We start from the raw sequence: 18,684 nt of genomic DNA, 5'->3' as shown, positions 1-18,684 counted from the left end.
GCGGTGCTCAGCTGGCATCTGTGAAGATCGGTTTCCCCCAACTCACCCTTCAGATGGCGAGTCCGCACGCTCCAACTTCTGAACCATATGGCAGGACAGGCTTTTAAGCCTCATCTCCAGGTGCTGTCCGAGGTGCCGACGTTCTACTTCTATTGGAACGGCACGCTAGAAAAGAAGATATCCCTCTTTTGGGGGAGATGGGCGGTAGCAAAATTTGAATAATAAAAATAAATAATAAAATATCTGGGCCTCCTCTGGTTGGTGCCCATAGCTAGGCCAGACAAGGTTTCTCTAAATGATTTCTGCAACTCGCTCCTTCAGTAGCAAATTTTGGAGAGATGCTGAGGTTGTGTTGTTGTTGTTGTTATTTTTTTTTTTGGAGAGGAGTGTAGGTCCCCCCCCCCATCTTCTCTGGGGTACCAACAACTTTCCTGGAATTCTAAATAGGGAACAGACCCACCCACCTGTCTTCGGCAAGCATTTTGTACCCTGCCCTGGATCAAGTTGGAGGCAGAGGAAGGGCTAAAGGAGCTGAAACAAATGTGGGGTGGGGTGGGGGGCAGCTTTGAGGAGAAAGAAGCAAAGCAGGAGGTGGCCAGAACATCACCTTTCATCCTGGGGAAGGGAATACTATGGTGTGAAAAGGCTGGGCCAAACCTTTTTAATCTACCTCTAACTCAGTGCCCAAGGACTTCATTGGATTTCAACTTCAGGATGCCTTGTTGTATTGAGGATGGTGAGAGAAGGGCGCCAGTGTTCTCCCTTGCCCATCCTGGTTCCTGCACAGAACTTGAAAGCAGGAATATTTTTCGACTTTGTGTCATATGCCGTTCCCCCCCATGGGAGATCTCTCTCTTCAGAGCCCTGATGGTTGCCCCCCCAGGAGAGATTCCTATCAACCCCTTCACATGGAAGACAACCTCCCTTAGTGGTCTTAACTTTGGCCAAGAGGGTTGAAGACATTCAGGCCTTTTCTTTGAGAGAAGGTATGTACATGTTGCTCCTGAACATGATATTATTAAGGCTGGATTCCCACTGGAAATCCAAGATAAATCCCAGATTTCACAAGCAGAAGAGACTGGCCTTTTGAACCATATGGTGGGACAGACCTAAGCCTCATCCTTGGTGCTGTCCGTGGTGCTGATGTGATGTTCTATTGGTAAAGACATTGTGAAGGCCTCATTCAGAAGCTTTTTTCAGGACCTTCACACCTGTCCCAGATTCTTTCAGGCCCATGGTTTCTTCAGAGAGATTTTCCAAAATGTTCTCCTCTGCCCAATATAGGGGAAAATCACCTCCTATGCTGAAGAGAACTAGCCAGAGGCTGGGAGGAGACTTTCTCATTTTGAAACAGCAGCTCTGTCCAGCTGTTCCACCTTGTCTCCCAAAGTCCCCTTGGTTGTTCTTTCCCATCAGCTGATGCTGGTCAAGCAGAGAGGATGAGAACACTCCATTGAGCTGGAGGAGTTGAGGAGGAATGGGGAGGGGGCTTAAATTGGATTCACAAGCCTTTGCTGGGCAGACCCCCGGCCGTCCCACAATCTCTTGAAATGACACATCAAAGAAGGACGAGAGAGACTGGCTGTTTCTGAAAGCAGTGCTAGGCACCTTTGTAAAGTGACAGCCTCAAAGCTGCTGATGCTGGCTCCAGCCGGGAGAGGCTGCGGGAAGCTTTGATGCGCCGCCCAGGGGGACTCTCAGACTTCCAAGAAACACGGGCTGTTCCCTTCCCTTCTTGCTCTCCCTTTGCCTCTCTGAATGCCATAGATGCTTTGGAGCCTGGTTTGAGTCATTGGGGACCCAGGAGAAGGCCTAATTGGGTCACTTAGTCCATCCTTCACCTGTCTGCCATGAATCCACTCTCGGCACTCGATCCTGGATGGTTTGCATCCCGTCTCCTTTGAAGGAAGGCTGCCCCTGCTCCCTGTTGCTGGCAAAGAGTAGAAAAGTTCCTGAGAGTTATTTGTCACTCTGGTCCACCAACTGCTGGTTCTGTTGCGGCTGCTAATCTGGAGGAACTGCGGTTGGCTTCCAGGAATTTGGGCTGTGGGAAATGTTTCCATTTGAATTTCATTGTAAACTGCTTTGAGATTATTATTTTTTAAATGGGAAGCAGCTTGAAATGTTTAAAAGGAAGAAAGGAAAAAAGAATAAAAGGGTTCAAAGAAAGAAATAAAAAAGGATTGAGGCCAAGCCTGCAGAGGCTGCATTGGTTGCTAAGTAAACCACTTGGAGATGTCTGTGAAATTGTCATTTAGCTCAGCTCAGAGGAAACTTGACTATTTTACCCAACCAATGGAGAAGCTTTCCTCTGTTGATAGACTTAGGCTGATCAACTGAATCTTTCAGTTGCCTGCTGTATCTGATTTATCATAGATGGGTCTCTTATGACGAAAACGGCTGGAACTTGGGAGCATGGCCCTCCCGTCATATCGAGGCCGGATCATACAAAAACTAGAGTATGGGCCTGGAAATCCACTTGGTGTGGATTAAAAAAATAAAAACAAGCAAACCCAAAGCTCTGGAAAATTGAGAAAATCCCACCTATGGGGATAACAACCCCCCCTTCCATTATCCCATCGACTGTAGTCTTTCCCTCTCTCAAAACAGTGGCCCCTGTTCACAGTCGGATTAAGGCCAATGGAGGATGCTTAAGCACAGCCCAGCCATGGCACCCCTCGACAGAAGCAAAACTCTTATGCCATGAGGTGGAAGCCAATGGGATCTCTGACAACACCTTCAGACCAAACTTTTAACCTTTAGTCACTCCCCATACCAAAGGACCTTTTGTTTTTCAGCAGTGCAGATTAAAGTCAAACATGGCAAGTGATGACCAAAGGACGATTATAAAAAATCTGATTAAGTCGAGTGTAGCAGTGAAAGAATTAAGGGCATGATAGCTAGGGGAAAAATCTTGGGTGCCCCCTTTCCGTTGGCGCCCTCTTATTAATCTAGAGGTGTCCCCATTCTGAAAATTGTGTTACTTCTAAAACATTAAGGAGTCAAACTGGGGAAGCATCAGCTGTTTCCATTGTGGGTTTTGTCCCACATTTACAACAGATTTTAAACCACCCAGCCCTTTGAGTCCGTTCTAATCAAGTGTTAGCATTTGGTTTGGATCAAATTCTGTTTCACTCACCTGTTCCCTCTCTGTTTTTTAACAATTATTTAGGCAATCCCTGAAGTTCTGTGGGCCAAACTGATTGAGGAACGCCTGCAGCTTGAAGACTGTCTCTGCAGTGTACGTATGGCCGATAGCTTGCCAAGGGAGGGCTGGGGAGGCGGTGGAGAGGGGATAGGAGTGAACCCACAAATATTAACACAGGGAATCTCCCAAGGTCTTTCCCTCATAACATTACAGAATCTGTAAAGCCAAGGTTAAACCATGGCTTAGAGCATGGGTGGGTGACTTGTGGCCCATGAGTTTTCTGCCATTTGAAGGTAGGAAATGCATGTGAGACCAAAAAAAGAGATATAGGCAAAACCCAACCCCTGCCAACCTCCATCCTGTCACACAGAGGGGATATTTATTTATTTAATTTATTTTCTATCCCGCCTTTATTATTTTTATAAATAATTCAAGGCTGCAAACATCCCTAATACTCCTTCCTCCTTGTCTTTTCCCCACAACAACCACCCTGTGAGGTGGGTTGGGCTGAGAGAGAGCAACTGGCCCAAGGTCACCCAGCCGGCTTTCATGCCTGAGGTGGGACTAGAACTCTCCTACCACGCCTGATTGGCTCTTGGGCTGAGAGAGCGCGACTGGCCCAAGGTCACCCAGCCGGCTTTCATGCCAAGGCGGGACTAGAACTCTCCTTCCTCACCTGATTGGCTCTTGGGCTGAGAGAGAGCGACTGGCCCAAGGTCACCCAGCCGGCTTTCATGCCTGAGGTGGGACTAGAACTCTCCTTCCTCACCTGATTGGCTCTTGGGCTGAGAGGGAGGGACTGGCCCAAGGGCACCCAGCCGGCTCTTATGCCTAAGGCAGGACTAGAACTCACCATCTCCCTGTTTCTAGCCCAGCACCTTAACCACTAGCCCTTAGCAATGTCAGAACAACCATGACACTCCAGGGGGTATTACAACCTTTGCAGGATCCATTCTGCCAGGGAAATAATCTCATAGATCCTGACAATTAGCTGCATAATTAGCAGCAGGTCTGTTCCCGGAGCGGCCCCGTGTTAGGCACCCCCCCCCCCGCCTTGTGGCTCTCCCTTTGGAGCAGCGAAGTAACTTAAAGGGCGGAGTGGGGAAGGAAATCTTGCAAAGATTGTAGGTTTTGCTCCTCAAGCCAGATTTACAGTCTGTGGCTTGCAAGGCAGGTCAGTATATTATGCTGGAAGAAAAATGTCAATAGATTGTGTGAACTGGGCCTTCAGGCTACAGTACCCTTGTTCTTTGTTTTATTTCTCCCCGTGGTGCCGTTCGGCCGGCATTAATTGCGCAGCTTCCATCCCACCTATAGCAGGTGTGTTGGGTTTTGTGTGCCATTGTTTTGACGCTCTTGGGTTTATAGCTGTCACTTGGAACCTCCAAGGAGCACGTTCTTATTGATCGATGGGGCTGCCAGGACCCTGGAGGGCTTGTTCCCCTAATACAAATGCCATTAGAATTGTGAGTGGTCGCATCTGGGTATGTGTGTGTGTGTGTGTGTGTGTCTTGCAGCCCTCTGAGCAAAAGAACCGCTAGCGCTAAGTTCTACATCCAGCAGCTGGCGGGGCAAGGGGTTTCAGCATTTCGGTGCATTATGGGTTATCGACTCGGTCTTCCTCCTTCACGGGCTGATGCTGGATTCTCAGGGCAGTACAACGAATTTATAGAGGCCGAGAAAACTGCCTGGCTGGAAGCCACTTCAAAGCCAACCTTTTGCCCAGGGAGCTGATTCCAAATAGTAGGCTATGCAGAATATATTAAATAGCTGAAAACTCTCTGAACTTAGAGGGAGGCAGCCGTGTCTCTGCGTGATTTGGGGCTCAGTCCAGCCTTGCTTCCCAGCAGCAGCAAAATTCTGCGGAGGACCATTGCATCTGTATTTGAATCACCGCGCTGGGCATTTTTTCTTAGAAGAAGCATCCATATCAGGAACTCATGCAGAGATCAAAGGAACGGCTCTGCTTAAGGCAGGAGGCTTGGTCTTCCACACTCTCATTCGGAAAGAAAGAAGGGAACCTCAGCTAGTTTTGAGAAGCTGGGGTTGAAACCTTTTACGTCAGTGACTGGGTTCACACATTACCCTAGGCCATGTCACGTCAAACCTGGTTTCCTGGTTCACATATCAAACTATGCCATGAGTTTATAGGGTCCCTGTCCATGAGAGATTGTCGATTGGCAGGGGAAAAGGGCCTTCTCTGCTGTGGCCCTCACCCTCTGGAATAATTTACCCCCAGAGGTGAGGCAGGCCCCCACTCTCCCAGCCTTCAGAAAGAGAGTGAAAACCTGGCTATGCCACCTTGCTTGGGGTGAGGCGGGGATAGTCCATCATGGGGGTGGCTGGTACCTTGTGGCCCTGGAAAATTTCACTAAGACCATCTTGGATTTTATCCTCTGTATTTTACACTTTATGTTTTTATATTTGTGTACATTTATATTGTATAATGAATCTTTTCTTTTTTATTCTTTTATTCACTTGTAAACCACCCAGAGTCCGTCCGTCCATCCGTCCCCCCGCATCGTGTGGGGGAGGTGGGCGGTGATGAAGTTTGACGAATAAGTAAATAAATAAATAAGCAAACACACACGAGATGGGTGGCGAAGAAACACAATCAGTAAATAAATAAGCCACAATGGCTGGGCTGAGATCACATGCTAAGCCAGAAACCAAGCAAATCAGCTTTGCATGTTATGTGAAGATCTCAGACTAATAATATCCATCAGTTCTTAGGATTCATTGCATTGGCTCACACAGTGTGTTGAGCTATAATGTGTTTGGGTCGGTTTTGAGTGATTGTATCACCATGTGATAGAACCCAGTTTGTGACTTACCATAATGTGTGAACCTAGCCAATGATGGCTTATTCAACAAACCACCATCAAATCAAGGCCTAACGTAATGTCTAAATCAATCCACTGTATTTAATCGATTTTAACGGATACTAGTCACTCTAGATATTTCTGGTTTGGATGAGAAAACCAGGACATATCTTGGAACGTGAGAAAATATACAAGGAAGTTCCTAGCTGCCGATAGTTTATTTTTTGAAATTTTGAGAATGAGGGTCAGGAGAAGCCTGAAGGTCATCAAGACAATCGCCCAGATTTTGTTTCTTCAAAAGATTGGGTGGGGGCAATGTGATGTGGTGGTGGTGGAGGGAAATACATGTTTCTGAAAATTTATTTCAGAAATTGAGTTTCTCAGACGAAATTAGTCTCAGACTAATTAAACTAATTAAAATTAGTTTCTGAGCTAACTCAAGAGCCCTTCTGGTTTGGGATGCTGAGTGGAGAGTTTTAATCGCCTCTTCCCCAAGCAGTCAGCTCAACGCTTCGCATTCGACCAGCGATGCCCAGCCTGGGCAGTGCAGTATATGCTGGTGCCCTCCTGCTTGATTGGGTATAATCCATGCTGACCTGTTTCAAAGCGGATCAAACGAAGGAGGAAGAGGGAGATGGGAAAGTGCTGTGCCCATCTTTAATTCCATTTGTGCATGGCAGAGTGGCCCGCCGAACAGCTGGGTTTATTTGCCTGGGAAGGAAACTCCGGTCCAGTCTTGAGTGTGTGAAGACCATATTAATTAGCCTTTAATGGTAGCCCGTGGGGGACAAAAATCAATATGTAACTTGGGTTGCCTTCTTCCACACCACGTGGTTCCATCCCTCTCCCCCCTTCCTCTTCTCCTTTATCCTCCTCCTTGTCTTCCTCCTTTTCTCCCCCCCCCCATCTCTGACATCTGTTTGGAGCTTGGCCTCCTGTGATATCATTCTACTCACAGCTGTTTCAGACCTCCGGCTCTGAGCCAGGCAGGGGCGGGGGCGGCGGGGAGTGCCCTGAGCATACAGCCCTTTTGATGTGTGATAAAACAGAACCGAGCCACCAGGGGCTTGGCAAAGGGAGCCCAGCGGAATACGAATAAGCCTGCGCCAAGCGGAGCTGCACCTTCGCGTGGACTAGACGTTTCACTGAAGTGTCAAGCCGGTGGATAATGTATTCTAATTAGGGATTGGCTGGGCTGTTGGAAAGGAAGACCCTTTGTGAGCTGGGGGAGGGAGAGGATGACCCATATATCTGTTTTAGTGGGGCTTATTTATAATGCATTACCCCTCCACTTTGAAATAGGCTTAATTATAGGCAACTTGTTTGTCAAGCTACTCCCCCCACCTCTTTCTTGTTTTTTTTTCCCCCCTTCTAGTACCACGATTGCATTGCTGCAAAGCCAGACACTCTTAAACTGGAGCGGCATGTCTCCGCTCTAAGTGGGATGGCCGGGCTGTGATCTTCAGGGGAAACATTGCTGCATGGGTCTACATCCTTGCAGCCGAGCGCCACAGTCCATTGCCGGATGCTCTCCGGCATTCCTAATGCATCTATGTGAATGGGTTATGGGTATGAGTAGGACCTGCAACTAGGACCTGCAGTGAAATGTTGCAGCATGCTGCTAACTGGTCTACAGGTAGTCCTTGCTTAGCGACTGCCTCGTTTAGTGACTGTTCGCAGTTACGACGGTGATGGAAAAGTAACTTTGCGACCAGTCCTCACATTTATGACCTTTGCAGGTCTGCTTTACTGACAATTGGGACCAGCAACTCGGTCATTAGGTGAAGCGGTGGCTAAGTGAAACTTTACAATTTTATAGCCTTACTTCAGCTTTTCCTTGCTTTAAAGAAAAGCTGAAGTAAGGCCGTAAAATCGTAAAGTTTCACTTAGCCACCGCTTCACTTAGTGACCAAGTTGCTGGTCCCAATTGCGGTTGCTAGATGAGAACTACCTGTATTTCCTTCCCTTCTGGATAGCCACTCAGAGTCCTTGTCTGAATGTGTTTGCAATTATTGAACTGTTTTGAAGGCCATCTTCCTAGGTTTTTTCCCCCCTCAAATAATTTTTGAGCTTCTGCAGATTAACAGAGCATCTTCAGTTGACTCATCCACTGGCTGGAGCTCAGCTTCCCTCTGCAGGATTCAGCTAGGCGCCACCCTTTTCTCTTTGGAAAACAGGAAAGCCTCCATGGTCCTCTGTTTTGTCCTCCATTCATGTCCTGAAGATGTTCTTCAGCGCGATAGATTAATTTTATGTATCTTATCCCCCAGGGTTGGATTCTTGAAGGCCTTCCGGACACCCGGGAACTCTCCAGGTCCTTGCAAGTGATGGGCATCCTTCCTAGACACGTCGGTATGGACTCGCCTTATCAGATTTTCTTTTAATGCTTTCTATGTCCTACCCAGTTCCAGAGATATCAGAGGGAGGAAGCTCCAAGAAGGTTTCAGTTTTTGCAAGCCACCAAGAGCCTGTTCACCCTGTAAAGGTGAACTGATTTAATATTGCAAAAACCTGGCTGGGTCCCAGTCTATCTGGTAAGGAGGGTTGAGCCCTGAGAAAAGGCAAAGTAAAGATGCCATTAAGCGGAGCTTGACTGTTAGTGTAGAGAGCAAGCCATGAAGTTTTCTTGGCAATGGTATAGAAGAGATTTGCCTCTGCCTTCCTTCAGAATGTCTCCTCCCCAATGTTAGCTTACAGCCTTGGGCTGTTCTAGTGTCTCCTGTCCAAATACTGGCTGAAGCCAACTGCGTTTAGCTTCTGAGTCCAGACAAGGAGGGAGTAGGTATAACACCCAGCTAGTATAATGGGGGAGGCTCTCATCTTGCCTTTCTCCTACTACTTTCCCAAAAGCTTTGGAGTAAGTGTATCACTCCTCCCCTTTCTAGCAGTAAAACCCCAAACATCTGCAAAATAAATTTTAAAATAGCTTTCAGCCTGCCCAGGACAAGACAAAGGAGAACCTCAATGTGATTCGATCTGGAAGAACTGCTCACCACCCCGCCCGCCCCAATGTACAGGAAAAAACCATGTTCAGGCCCGGCCGAGTAATGTTTCCCTCGATTATTTTTCCAGTGGTGCTCCACGCTCCCGACATCGTGCTGATTGAACGGAATCTAGGGAAGAGAGTGGATGAGACCACAGGAGGTACATCTTGCTGTGGGTGGTTTCCATGGTGGATGTCGTTGCGGTTCTGCAAAGATGGGGAATTGGAGACCAGCCGTGGCGAAAGAAAAATCTTTGGTCTTTGGGGCAAAGCGCCATAATCTTTACTTGGAAACAATAACATTTCAGCCCGCTCCCTGTCGGATGTATTGGACCACAGATCTCGTCAATATCCCCTTCTCTGATACCATCACGTAGCCCTGCCCTCCCATCTCCCCCGTGGACCCAATGAGATGGCTGAGATCTTGAATTTTTGCTATAGTTCAAAATCCACAGCTGGGTGGTATTTTTACCAGGACCAGCTGAAACCATAAAAGGAGCAAGCATCTGAGTCTGTGCACCCACGTTTCATCCCTTCCGATTCAGCTCTGTTTCTCCATCCTTGTTCACTTAAAGCGTCCTCAACAGAATAGTCAGATCTTTGGGGATGTCTACAAGCCTTAACATATTCCATATTCTGGCATGATTTAAACTAACAAAGCCCTTGCTGTCACCAATAAAGCAAACGTAAACTTTTAATTTTCTTGCTTTCTCTGCTGTTGTCTCATGTTAGCTAGGTGATCGTGTGCTCCCCACTTTCCGTTTGGCATTTCTCGCTCCGTGTCTGACTTGGCTTTTCCTTGTAAGATCTAAAGCAATATTTTGCCTGCATGAGGAATTAGCGCAGTGATTTGGTGATCTGCACACTCTCTTCCATCTTGGGTATAGGAAGACACACCAACCTGAGAGTGGGCAAAGAAGCTAGGAATTATGGGGGATCAAGTGCGGAATAGCTGAAGAACACCAAGGAGGAAGCTTTAGATGTTCCTGCTGCTGCAGAACAATTCCCATTCTTCCTCTTTGATGGTTCCATCACAGAACAGGACAGACCTTCCCAACTGTGTGGGACACCTACTGTGCTCAAGGTTTGCTCCCACCACACATTTCAGATAAAGGAAAACTTGACTTTTGGGCAACTGCAAAGGTCTACGTCCTGTTTCCTAGTAGCAGTTGGTGAGACTGAGGATGATTCTAGAACTGGAATAGGCAGCCTGATGCCCTCCAGATGTTATCCACTACAGCTTGTATAGTCCCTGGTGATTAGACCTACCGACTGGAGAAGATGGAATTAATCATCCAGAACACCAAGAGACAACCGTGTCTGCCTCTCTTCTAGAGGGACTAGTATGGAGAAACATCTGCATTCTTATGTCTTAGATGTTGCAGCTGAGCTCCTCTTCCAAATGTTTTCTGAGGATAAGCTCAGCGTATGAATGAAATACTGTTTCAGAATTTAAGTCAAGTCTAACTAACGCATGGTCTTATCCCAGAGGTGTATCATACGACCTTTGATTGGCCCACGGATGAGACCATACGTTGGCGTTTGAAGGCACCCGAAGGCATATCTGAAAAAGAGACCTTGCAGAGGTTGCTGGAATATCATCGAAACCTCCCAGGAATAATCCAGTCCTTTGGGAAATCCATGAAGTTAATCAATGCAGACCAGCCGTGTGCGGATGTCTTCTCCCAAGGTAGGAACAGGTGGGGGGCACCTTCATGTACGAATCATCCTTAAAGGACTACATTTGAATGGAATGGTATTAATCAACAAACCCTGGTCCTGTGAGTCAAAGAACATTATGGTATCCTTGCAAGGAACATTGTCTCATTCGCTTTGGTCTGTTGATTTAGCTTTGAACGTTGCTTGTTATTTTTGTTTAGGCTCTTAAGTAGGAAAACGGAGAAATCACTTCTTTAAGGTCTTTTTTTTTTTTAAATAATTGCTCCATTCCCAACTGTCTGCTGCTGATAGCCTCTTTATATAACTTCACTCTGTGTTTTTTCATTTTGAAAAAGGCCTCTTGCTAATTTCAAGGCCCCTATTTTTTAAAGTAAACAAGCCAGAAGTTTATATTTGGAATTTGCAAATTAATTACCTCTAAATTACTTAATTAAATTTAAAAGTTCACATCATCATTCATAAACAATTCATGCCTCGGATTGCAAATGCATGTGCGCAGCCTGAATATTAATTATTATTAATTAATAATGCAGTGAGAGAAATTGAAAATTGGAATTAAAAAAAAATCCTCCCTTTTTCAGTTGATGCATCAAGCATCTAGATGCTTTCTTTCTTTCTTTCTTTTTTAAGAATAATTAGATGTGGAGTCTGGGGGATCATTATTCCTAATTAACTTGGTTATTTACTGCAAATTAAGCATCGTTTGTAAGCAGGCTGGTTAGCCGGAGATGTTTGTATCGTGGATATGCCGGCTTGGGGAGAACAGAGATAAGCTGGGTCTGGTTAGCTGATATTTACTTGGGGATCAACTTGTGCTAACAAACTGGGAGCATCTTGGCATCAGGATTTGGAAGATCGGTAAGTGTGAAAACATCTGCAAGTTTCTTTAACCAGTAAGGGATGCAGTGTGTAAACAGAGCCCCAGGGACCCCTGCAGAGATAATTCATGCAAGTGGAGAGAAGGGATAGGGAAGACGTTCCTGATATGTATCAGCTTGCCTCCATGCCCTACTGTGCCCTACTAGGCTCCCAACCCTGGCTCACTGTCCTGATGGAAACAGAATGCCAGCCTTTAGCATCCTGGTTACTTGCAGCAATGACTTTAGGCCCACCAGGGTCCTGATGCTAGAGAGCATCCTGCTAAATGGGTGTATGGCAATTGAGTGGGCCCATCACAGCTGCCATTTTGTGGCCCCAGTGCTGGGAAAGGCGGAAGGAAAGAGAAGAAGAGGATGACCAGCAGCAAGGTTGAGGGACTCAGTTATGGTGGCGATGGAAGATTTGAAGGTCTACTCAGTGTCAGTCTCAGGAGAGTTCACTCTTACATCATGTCAGCCCTCTGTGGTGGGCCAGGTCAGGAAAAAGATACCGCAAGAACTTTACTGGAACTTTACTTTATTCTTAAAGGGTATAATAACAGAACCTTGAAAGACTGTCAAGGATTCTCTCCCTCCCTCTTATACCTAAGAGAATCAACGTAGGGAAGTCTTGAGTTTCTTTCTCACTTCCTCCTCCCTTTCAGGGCGAAGCTACTGTTTATTGAGCGGCCATTGAGTTCCTTCTTCAAAGTGATCTCCATTCTCCATAAATATGCATAGGACCATTATTTTTTAATTATGGAACAGTAAATCTGGGCTGCCAAACTTCTTAAACTAGGCTACAGTTCAGGTGGAAGTCCGTGGTTCAGTGTGTTATGGGGACCCAACTTTATTCTTGGTGTCTTGTGTGAACCAGGACATCAGGGCCTGGTATATTTGTTGAGGCACTGCCTGTTGGATCACTGTAAGAATTATCTGTGGTTAACATGGTTTAGGGCTTTGCATGTTGTATGACCCCTATGAAATGGGATCCAGCAGAAAGAAAAGACCAATTTGTAATTCTGTTTATATCACTCTGAGAAAGAGTTACAATTCCAGATGTGTAGGAGGGCTCAATGTGATATTCCCTCTAGCCACATGAGAGCCAAGATCTGTCCACGTGTTCAAAAATCACAGTGGAAATTTTTTGCACTTACGTTGTGCTGGTGTCACTTTCTGCCTCTTCCTTTCTTTTTTTAATAGTTCTGTCACATGTCCGACTTCCACCTCGAAGCAATGCCCCATTTTCACCCCGGATTCTTCTCTGTGGACCTCCAGGATCTGGAAAAAGTTTGCAGGCAGCCTTAATAGCTCAGAAATACGGCCTCATCAATGGTTTGTTCTCAATAAATATTCTTCTTTGTCCCCTTGGGCGTTTTCCTCTGTAACCTTCTAGTGCCCCTTTAGCAGTGAAAGCAAGTATAGGGAAACTTCTGACTTGGACCCAGAGGGTACCAATATGATAAAGTCATCACTTGGTATATTTTTGCCACTGGCAGGATTTCTTGTGTTATATACCATAAGGACATTTTCAACTATCTGAATTCTTTGCTGTGGTATGCCCTTAAGTCACGATAAATCTTTGCCCCTTCACATAACTCTCCTTTGCAAAAATCTGGAAAGATACCTGCTAAATTAACGGAAAGAGGTATGGGTATCTTTGTCCGCGAGAGATTCTTTTTGCTTGTTTTAAGCAAATCTTTCTAATGCATATATACCACAGCAGGCAGCTGACAACAATTTAATATGACCTCTTGAAAATTCATTCCTCTTTGGCCAAATAAACTCTCTAAAACAGGAGAATGCAAACAGGAATAGATTGCGTTGATAGTGATAGCCCAATCTCAGACAGGATTTGATATTTATCCTAGGGAGCAAAAACCTGGCAAAATGCAGAGATCTTTTTCCATCTAAGTAAAGACTAACATGAGGATGGGCCAGCCTCATGAGGCAGAGAGTTCCACGGCTTGGGTACAGCCATTGAAAAAGCCTTTTCTGTGATCCAACCATTGCACACATAAATATAGAATTTTATTCTGAGAGCCAGCTTGGGATCATGGTGAAGATTCTGGACTAGAAACCAGGAGATTGTGAGAAGTTTGCTGGGTGACCTTGGGTCAGTCTCTCTCTCTCAGCCCAACCCACCTTACAGGATGATTGTTGTAGGGAAAATAGGAGGCAGGAGCATTATATGCACCACCCCCAGATGTCCAAAATAAGGTTGAGATATAAATATCATCAGCATCATCACGATCCTTAGAAACAACGTCTGGCTTTTCTAAAAGAGCTGTAGCTTAGCAGTAAGGATCTCTTCTACCTTCAGAAGATCTTGGGTTCCATCTTGGCCTCCTTTTCTTCCTCCTGAGCAGGCATGCAAAGGATCGCCAACGCGACAGGGCAAGCCTATGTGTGCTCAAGGGGTAGAAAACCCCGTTCACCAAAGGAGGATTTTCTTCTGAGTAAACTTGCAGGGAATGGGGCTTCGCACACTTGAGAGGACCAGATAAGATCCTTTGGGCCAGTCCCTTCCTCTCAGCCCAACCCAAATAGGAAAATAGGAGGTAGGAGCTTTATGTATACTGGTTGGAGTTGTACAACATAAGGATGGGATGGAAATTGAATCAATCGATCAGTCTGTCATTCCAGATCTTAGGAAGAAGGCAGATAGTAGAAAGAAGGAATCCCTAAAATATCTGGATAGAAATCAACTAGGATTCTTAAGATAATTATGGACACTTTTGCTTGGGCCTGCTAACATGCTGACAGCTGTAGTGGTAGGTGTGGTTAATCTCCTGAGATTTGGCCCCACCATTCAACTTGCTGGTCTCCAATATAACCTGGCGCATCCAGGTAATTCCATTCAGAATGGGAGTAGAAAGTTGGGCTTTTAAATAAATAAGATTAGCCTCGGGGACACCCTGCAGTAGCTTTCTCCAACCTGTGTACACCTCAAGTGTTACTGGGAAAACACAGGACTTAAATTCCAACATATCCGGGGATCTCAGGTTGGGAAAGGGTGCTCTAGAGCAGTGTTTCCCAATCTTGGAAGCTTTAAGATGTGTGGACTTCAACTCCCAGAATTCTCCAGCCAGCATGCTCTCTGGGGAATTCTGGGAGTTGAAGTCAGACATCTTAAAGTTGCCAAGTTTGAGAAACACCTCTCTAGAGTCTAAAAGGAACAGACTTTCTCAAAAATCTGGGACCCACGTTTTAAAATTTCATCCCAAAATAAAGACAGGTGCAGCTTTTGAAAAATTAACTGCATGTCTGAACATGAGTTGGAATGCGACCTGCAGATTAAAACAAGTTTCCTTTAAGCCAGATGGTGGGATCTAACTGAGCTTGATTGAGCTTGAAAAGGCAACCACAGGCATCTGTTACAAGCCATGATGATGTCAAAATTATGACTCTTGCATCATGATCATCATCACACAAAGGATGCAGTTATGTCTGTTGGAGTTGGGCGGCTCATAAATTCAAATTAATAATAATAATAATAATAATAATAATAATAATAATAATAATTGTCTGTCACAAGGACTCAGGTAGCATGATTGCCATGTTGATGCAATGACCACGTATGTTAGTTCTATTTTCCTCCTGCTTTAGATATCCGTGCCTGGTTAATACTTGGTTGGAGAGCTGCCAAGTGTTCCCACGGTTATAAGCTAGCCTGGGAAATCATACAATTTCTAATTTCTGGAGGGAGAAATCTTAATGTCTCCCTCCAGAAATTAGGATGTCTCCGACCCTGTTGGCCTTTCATAAGGCCGTGAAGACCTGGCTTTGTGCCCAGGCCTGGGGCCTCAACCGTGTGGATGGTCCCACCTCTTGGCTGTATTAACATCCATACACTGCTCGCGTGGCAGCCATGTGTATTTATTTTGTATTTATTTTATGTTTTAACTGTTTTCATTGTAATTGTTTTAACTGTTTTACAGTTTTATTGTTGTAAGCCGCCCAGAGTCACTTGCTGAGAGGGGCGGCTGTAGAAATCAAATAAATAAATAAATAAATAAAATAAAGGCAATAACAAATCTCTTCTGCCAAGAACATTATATGGTTGGGTTCATAAAATCCCCAGAGTCAAACTCAAGCTCAGAGGTGATTTCACCCTACTGTGGACCGTTCAAATGTCTTTTATTTTATTTATTTATTCATTCATTTATTTATTTATTATTCCAATTTCTATCACCGCCCATCTCCCCCCACAAAAAGGGGGTCTTTCCTGGAGATATGCAGGGCAAAGGCTGGAGAAGGAAATTAAAGTAACACTCCATGAGTTGGTGTGCTGGAGACAACTTTTCAGCCAGCAAATCCCAGTTCTGCTTCTAAACAGGTTCCTTCAGTAATTATAAGTTTATGGCCCGTGAGCGACCCATCAGCTCTCTGCTGGCTACGTATTTCTGTGCCCTGTTTTGATTAGTATTTTTCTCCCCCAGCCTTACACAATGAAAAAGAGAAAAAGGGGGGGAAAAAAAACCCTTCCCTGCCAAATGTATTCTTTTTTATTCTGTATTCTCTCCTGCTTTTGTTTGGTACACCAGGACAGAGAGAGGAAGAGGTACGTGATGGAAAAAGCATCTGAAACCCCATGGCTTTTATTTTATTCAGTGACCCTTTTTGATATCCAGCTTTTTTTTTTGTTGCTTTTTTGTCATTCTGTTCTCCCTTCCATCTGTTTGGTTCCGGCTCCCCTTTCCCTTACTCTCTCTCTTTCTCTCTCCTTTTTTTCCCCCCTTCCTTTTTAAAAATTAACCTTGCCTCTTTCTGTTTCTCCTCTTCTCAGTTTGCTGCGGGCGAATGTTTAAGGAAGCTGTAGCCAGTGGTACCCGACTCGGAGAATTAATTAAGTCGTACACTGACAGCGGATGGCCAGGTAGGGAGAGGGGTGACAAATTTCTGGAATGAAATAACCTTGGGCTTTCTGGGGAGAGGAAGAAAGGAAGGAAAATCACCATGCCGTGTTCATCCCTGGGGACACGTCCCCATGAGACTAATCCAATTAATATCAGGGTCAATAAATGTCTCTATTAATCCTGAGCTTAATTCTCCAAGTGGGGAGATTTAGCCAAAATGGCACCAGCAATGGGCAGGAAGAAAATATAGGTAGTCCTTGCTTAACAACCATTCGTTTAGTGATGGAAGGTGTTGAAAAAACCGACTTGCAACCAGTCCTCGCGCTTACAACCATCGCAGTGTCCCCACGGTCACGTGATCACAATGTGGGCGCTTGGCAACCAGTTCGCATTTATGACCGTCGCAGCATCCCATGGTCACCATTTCCAACCTTCCCGGCCAGCTTCTGGCAAGCAAAATCAATGGGGAGCCGGGCGATTTGCCTAACGACCATGAGGTTTGCTTAATGCGCGGTAATCTGCTTAACAACCACTGCAAAAGTCGTAAAATCGGGTTGGATTCGCTTAATGACTGCTTCACTTAGCAACCAAAATTCTGGGCCCAATTGTGATTGTTAAGCAAGGACTACCTGTATTCTCTGAGAATGATCAAGGTTGGCAGGTGAAGTTATTCAACTTGGTAGTCTGCACAATAATGCCCTAGCCCGTCTGGCTTCCAGCTTTTGCAGGGGGCTGATGGCCAAAAAGAGAGGTGGGGCTACTCTTTGGAGCTGTAGTAGGTGGGGTAGTTCTGATGCAAATTAGATGGGTGGAGCCATGTCCTCCCTGGGTGGGGCCAGGACCTTCCAATTATTTTCTGGTGTGTGGAGGGGAATCTAGACTTTTAAAAAAACTGCACTTAAACCCATTTTGACGCGAAGAGTACTACTTTCATGTAGTTCTGTCTCAAAATAGCTGTGGCTTTTTGGCATTTGTCACTGGATGAGGCTCTGAGGTGTGCGGATAAAGAGCTCAGAGATTTACGTATTCCTGTCCTAGCAGAAAGCCTTCCAGCTGAGCAAAAGTTCTTTCTGGAGTTAATTCTGATTATTAACTTTCTGATGCTGTCGAAGACTGCTCCTCCGTGTCTTTAAAACATGCCTTAAATTTCTGTGCAGCCTTTATGGAGCTTTGACTGAGATGTCTTCTCCCTGACCTTGATTCCTAACAGGAAGGCTCCAGGGAAGGAGTGAGGGCCTTTTCAGCTATTGTGGTGGCAACCTCAGCTGCCTAAAAATTCAAGGGATGAAAGGGCGGAGTTGCCTTTGAAGGCATCTCAGCCACTATGAAACCATAGAAGTCCTGGGGTATGTTGTTCCTTCTGAGAAGCCAAGGGCTGCACCCAGGCCATCGTATTTCCAGCAAGGATTTGTTCGTAGCCCACAGAGAGTCCCACCCAAGGGGATTTGTGTCCCTTGCTTAAAATCTCCTGCTTTATGTCTTGAGGCAATGTGTGAAGGCAGCTTAGCAAATTATGGTTAAGCAGACCATGCCTTAGGAGCAGTCCTTCAGGCACCAGGCTAAAAACTGGGAGATTGTGAGTTCTAGTCCTGCCTTAGGCATGAAGGTGACTTTGGGCCAGTCTCTCAGCCCTAGGAAGAAGACAATGGTGAACCACTTCCAAAAACATTGCCAAGAAAACTGCAGGGACTTGTCCAGGCGGTCGCCAAGAGTCAAGACTGACTTGAACGCGCACACGCACACACACACACGTCCTTACCTTACCATAGTAGGTGAATCTAGTCACCTTGTGTGTCTTTTGTGGGTCCACAAAACCAAATCAAAATAACTCTTGAACTCCATTCATCCTTTCGGCTGTCCCTGTCTTCTCCTCTGCTCTGATCCCACCGAGGCTGAATTTTGCCCCCAAAGTACCACTGAAGAGAAGATGTGAAGGGTGAAAGTAATACACAAACCTTAATCCTGGTTCACACAGCACACTTCATTTGTGTGGGATAATCTGTGAACCCAGGCACTGGGGTTTTGCGAGCGAGCCTTGAACAACGCACGGCTTAAAAGGATGGGTGAATTTGTAGGACAAAAAGATCAGCAGAACAGATTTCATTGAGCAGACTTGTGCAAGAATATGTCCTAATGCCTTGCGCTTTGTTGTTGTTGGTGGCAACAGGCAGAGAAAGAAAAAGCATCCTTCTGGCTGTCGTGAAGTTTATGCTTTTGGCCCTAAAATCAAAATGAGAGCACTCAAAACTGGCAACCACCCGTTTCTGGTAATGTCCTGCTTGCCCTCCCTTTAAAAAAGAGTAACATTTGAATTTCTCCCCGTGGGATTCTTTTA

General features: G+C 45.6%; 1 protein-coding gene across 1 annotated transcript in view; it reads left to right on the top strand.

Moving 5' to 3' along the window:
* AK8 (adenylate kinase 8) overlaps positions 1-18,684 on the top strand; it is a 65,296-nt gene that overhangs the window by 14,547 nt on the left and 32,065 nt on the right. The window contains exons 5-10 of the mRNA XM_063316190.1: positions 3,173-3,241; positions 8,241-8,322; positions 9,043-9,114; positions 10,443-10,643; positions 12,694-12,825; positions 16,280-16,369. Coding sequence (XP_063172260.1) covers positions 3,173-3,241; positions 8,241-8,322; positions 9,043-9,114; positions 10,443-10,643; positions 12,694-12,825; positions 16,280-16,369 — 646 coding nt within the window. The remainder of the gene's footprint in view (positions 1-3,172; positions 3,242-8,240; positions 8,323-9,042; positions 9,115-10,442; positions 10,644-12,693; positions 12,826-16,279; positions 16,370-18,684) is intronic.

This window comes from Candoia aspera, chromosome 16 (assembly GCF_035149785.1).
Source record: "Candoia aspera isolate rCanAsp1 chromosome 16, rCanAsp1.hap2, whole genome shotgun sequence".
NCBI classification, from domain to species: Eukaryota; Metazoa; Chordata; class Lepidosauria; order Squamata; family Boidae; genus Candoia; species Candoia aspera.
This window is presented reverse-complemented; position numbering and strand designations above follow the sequence as displayed.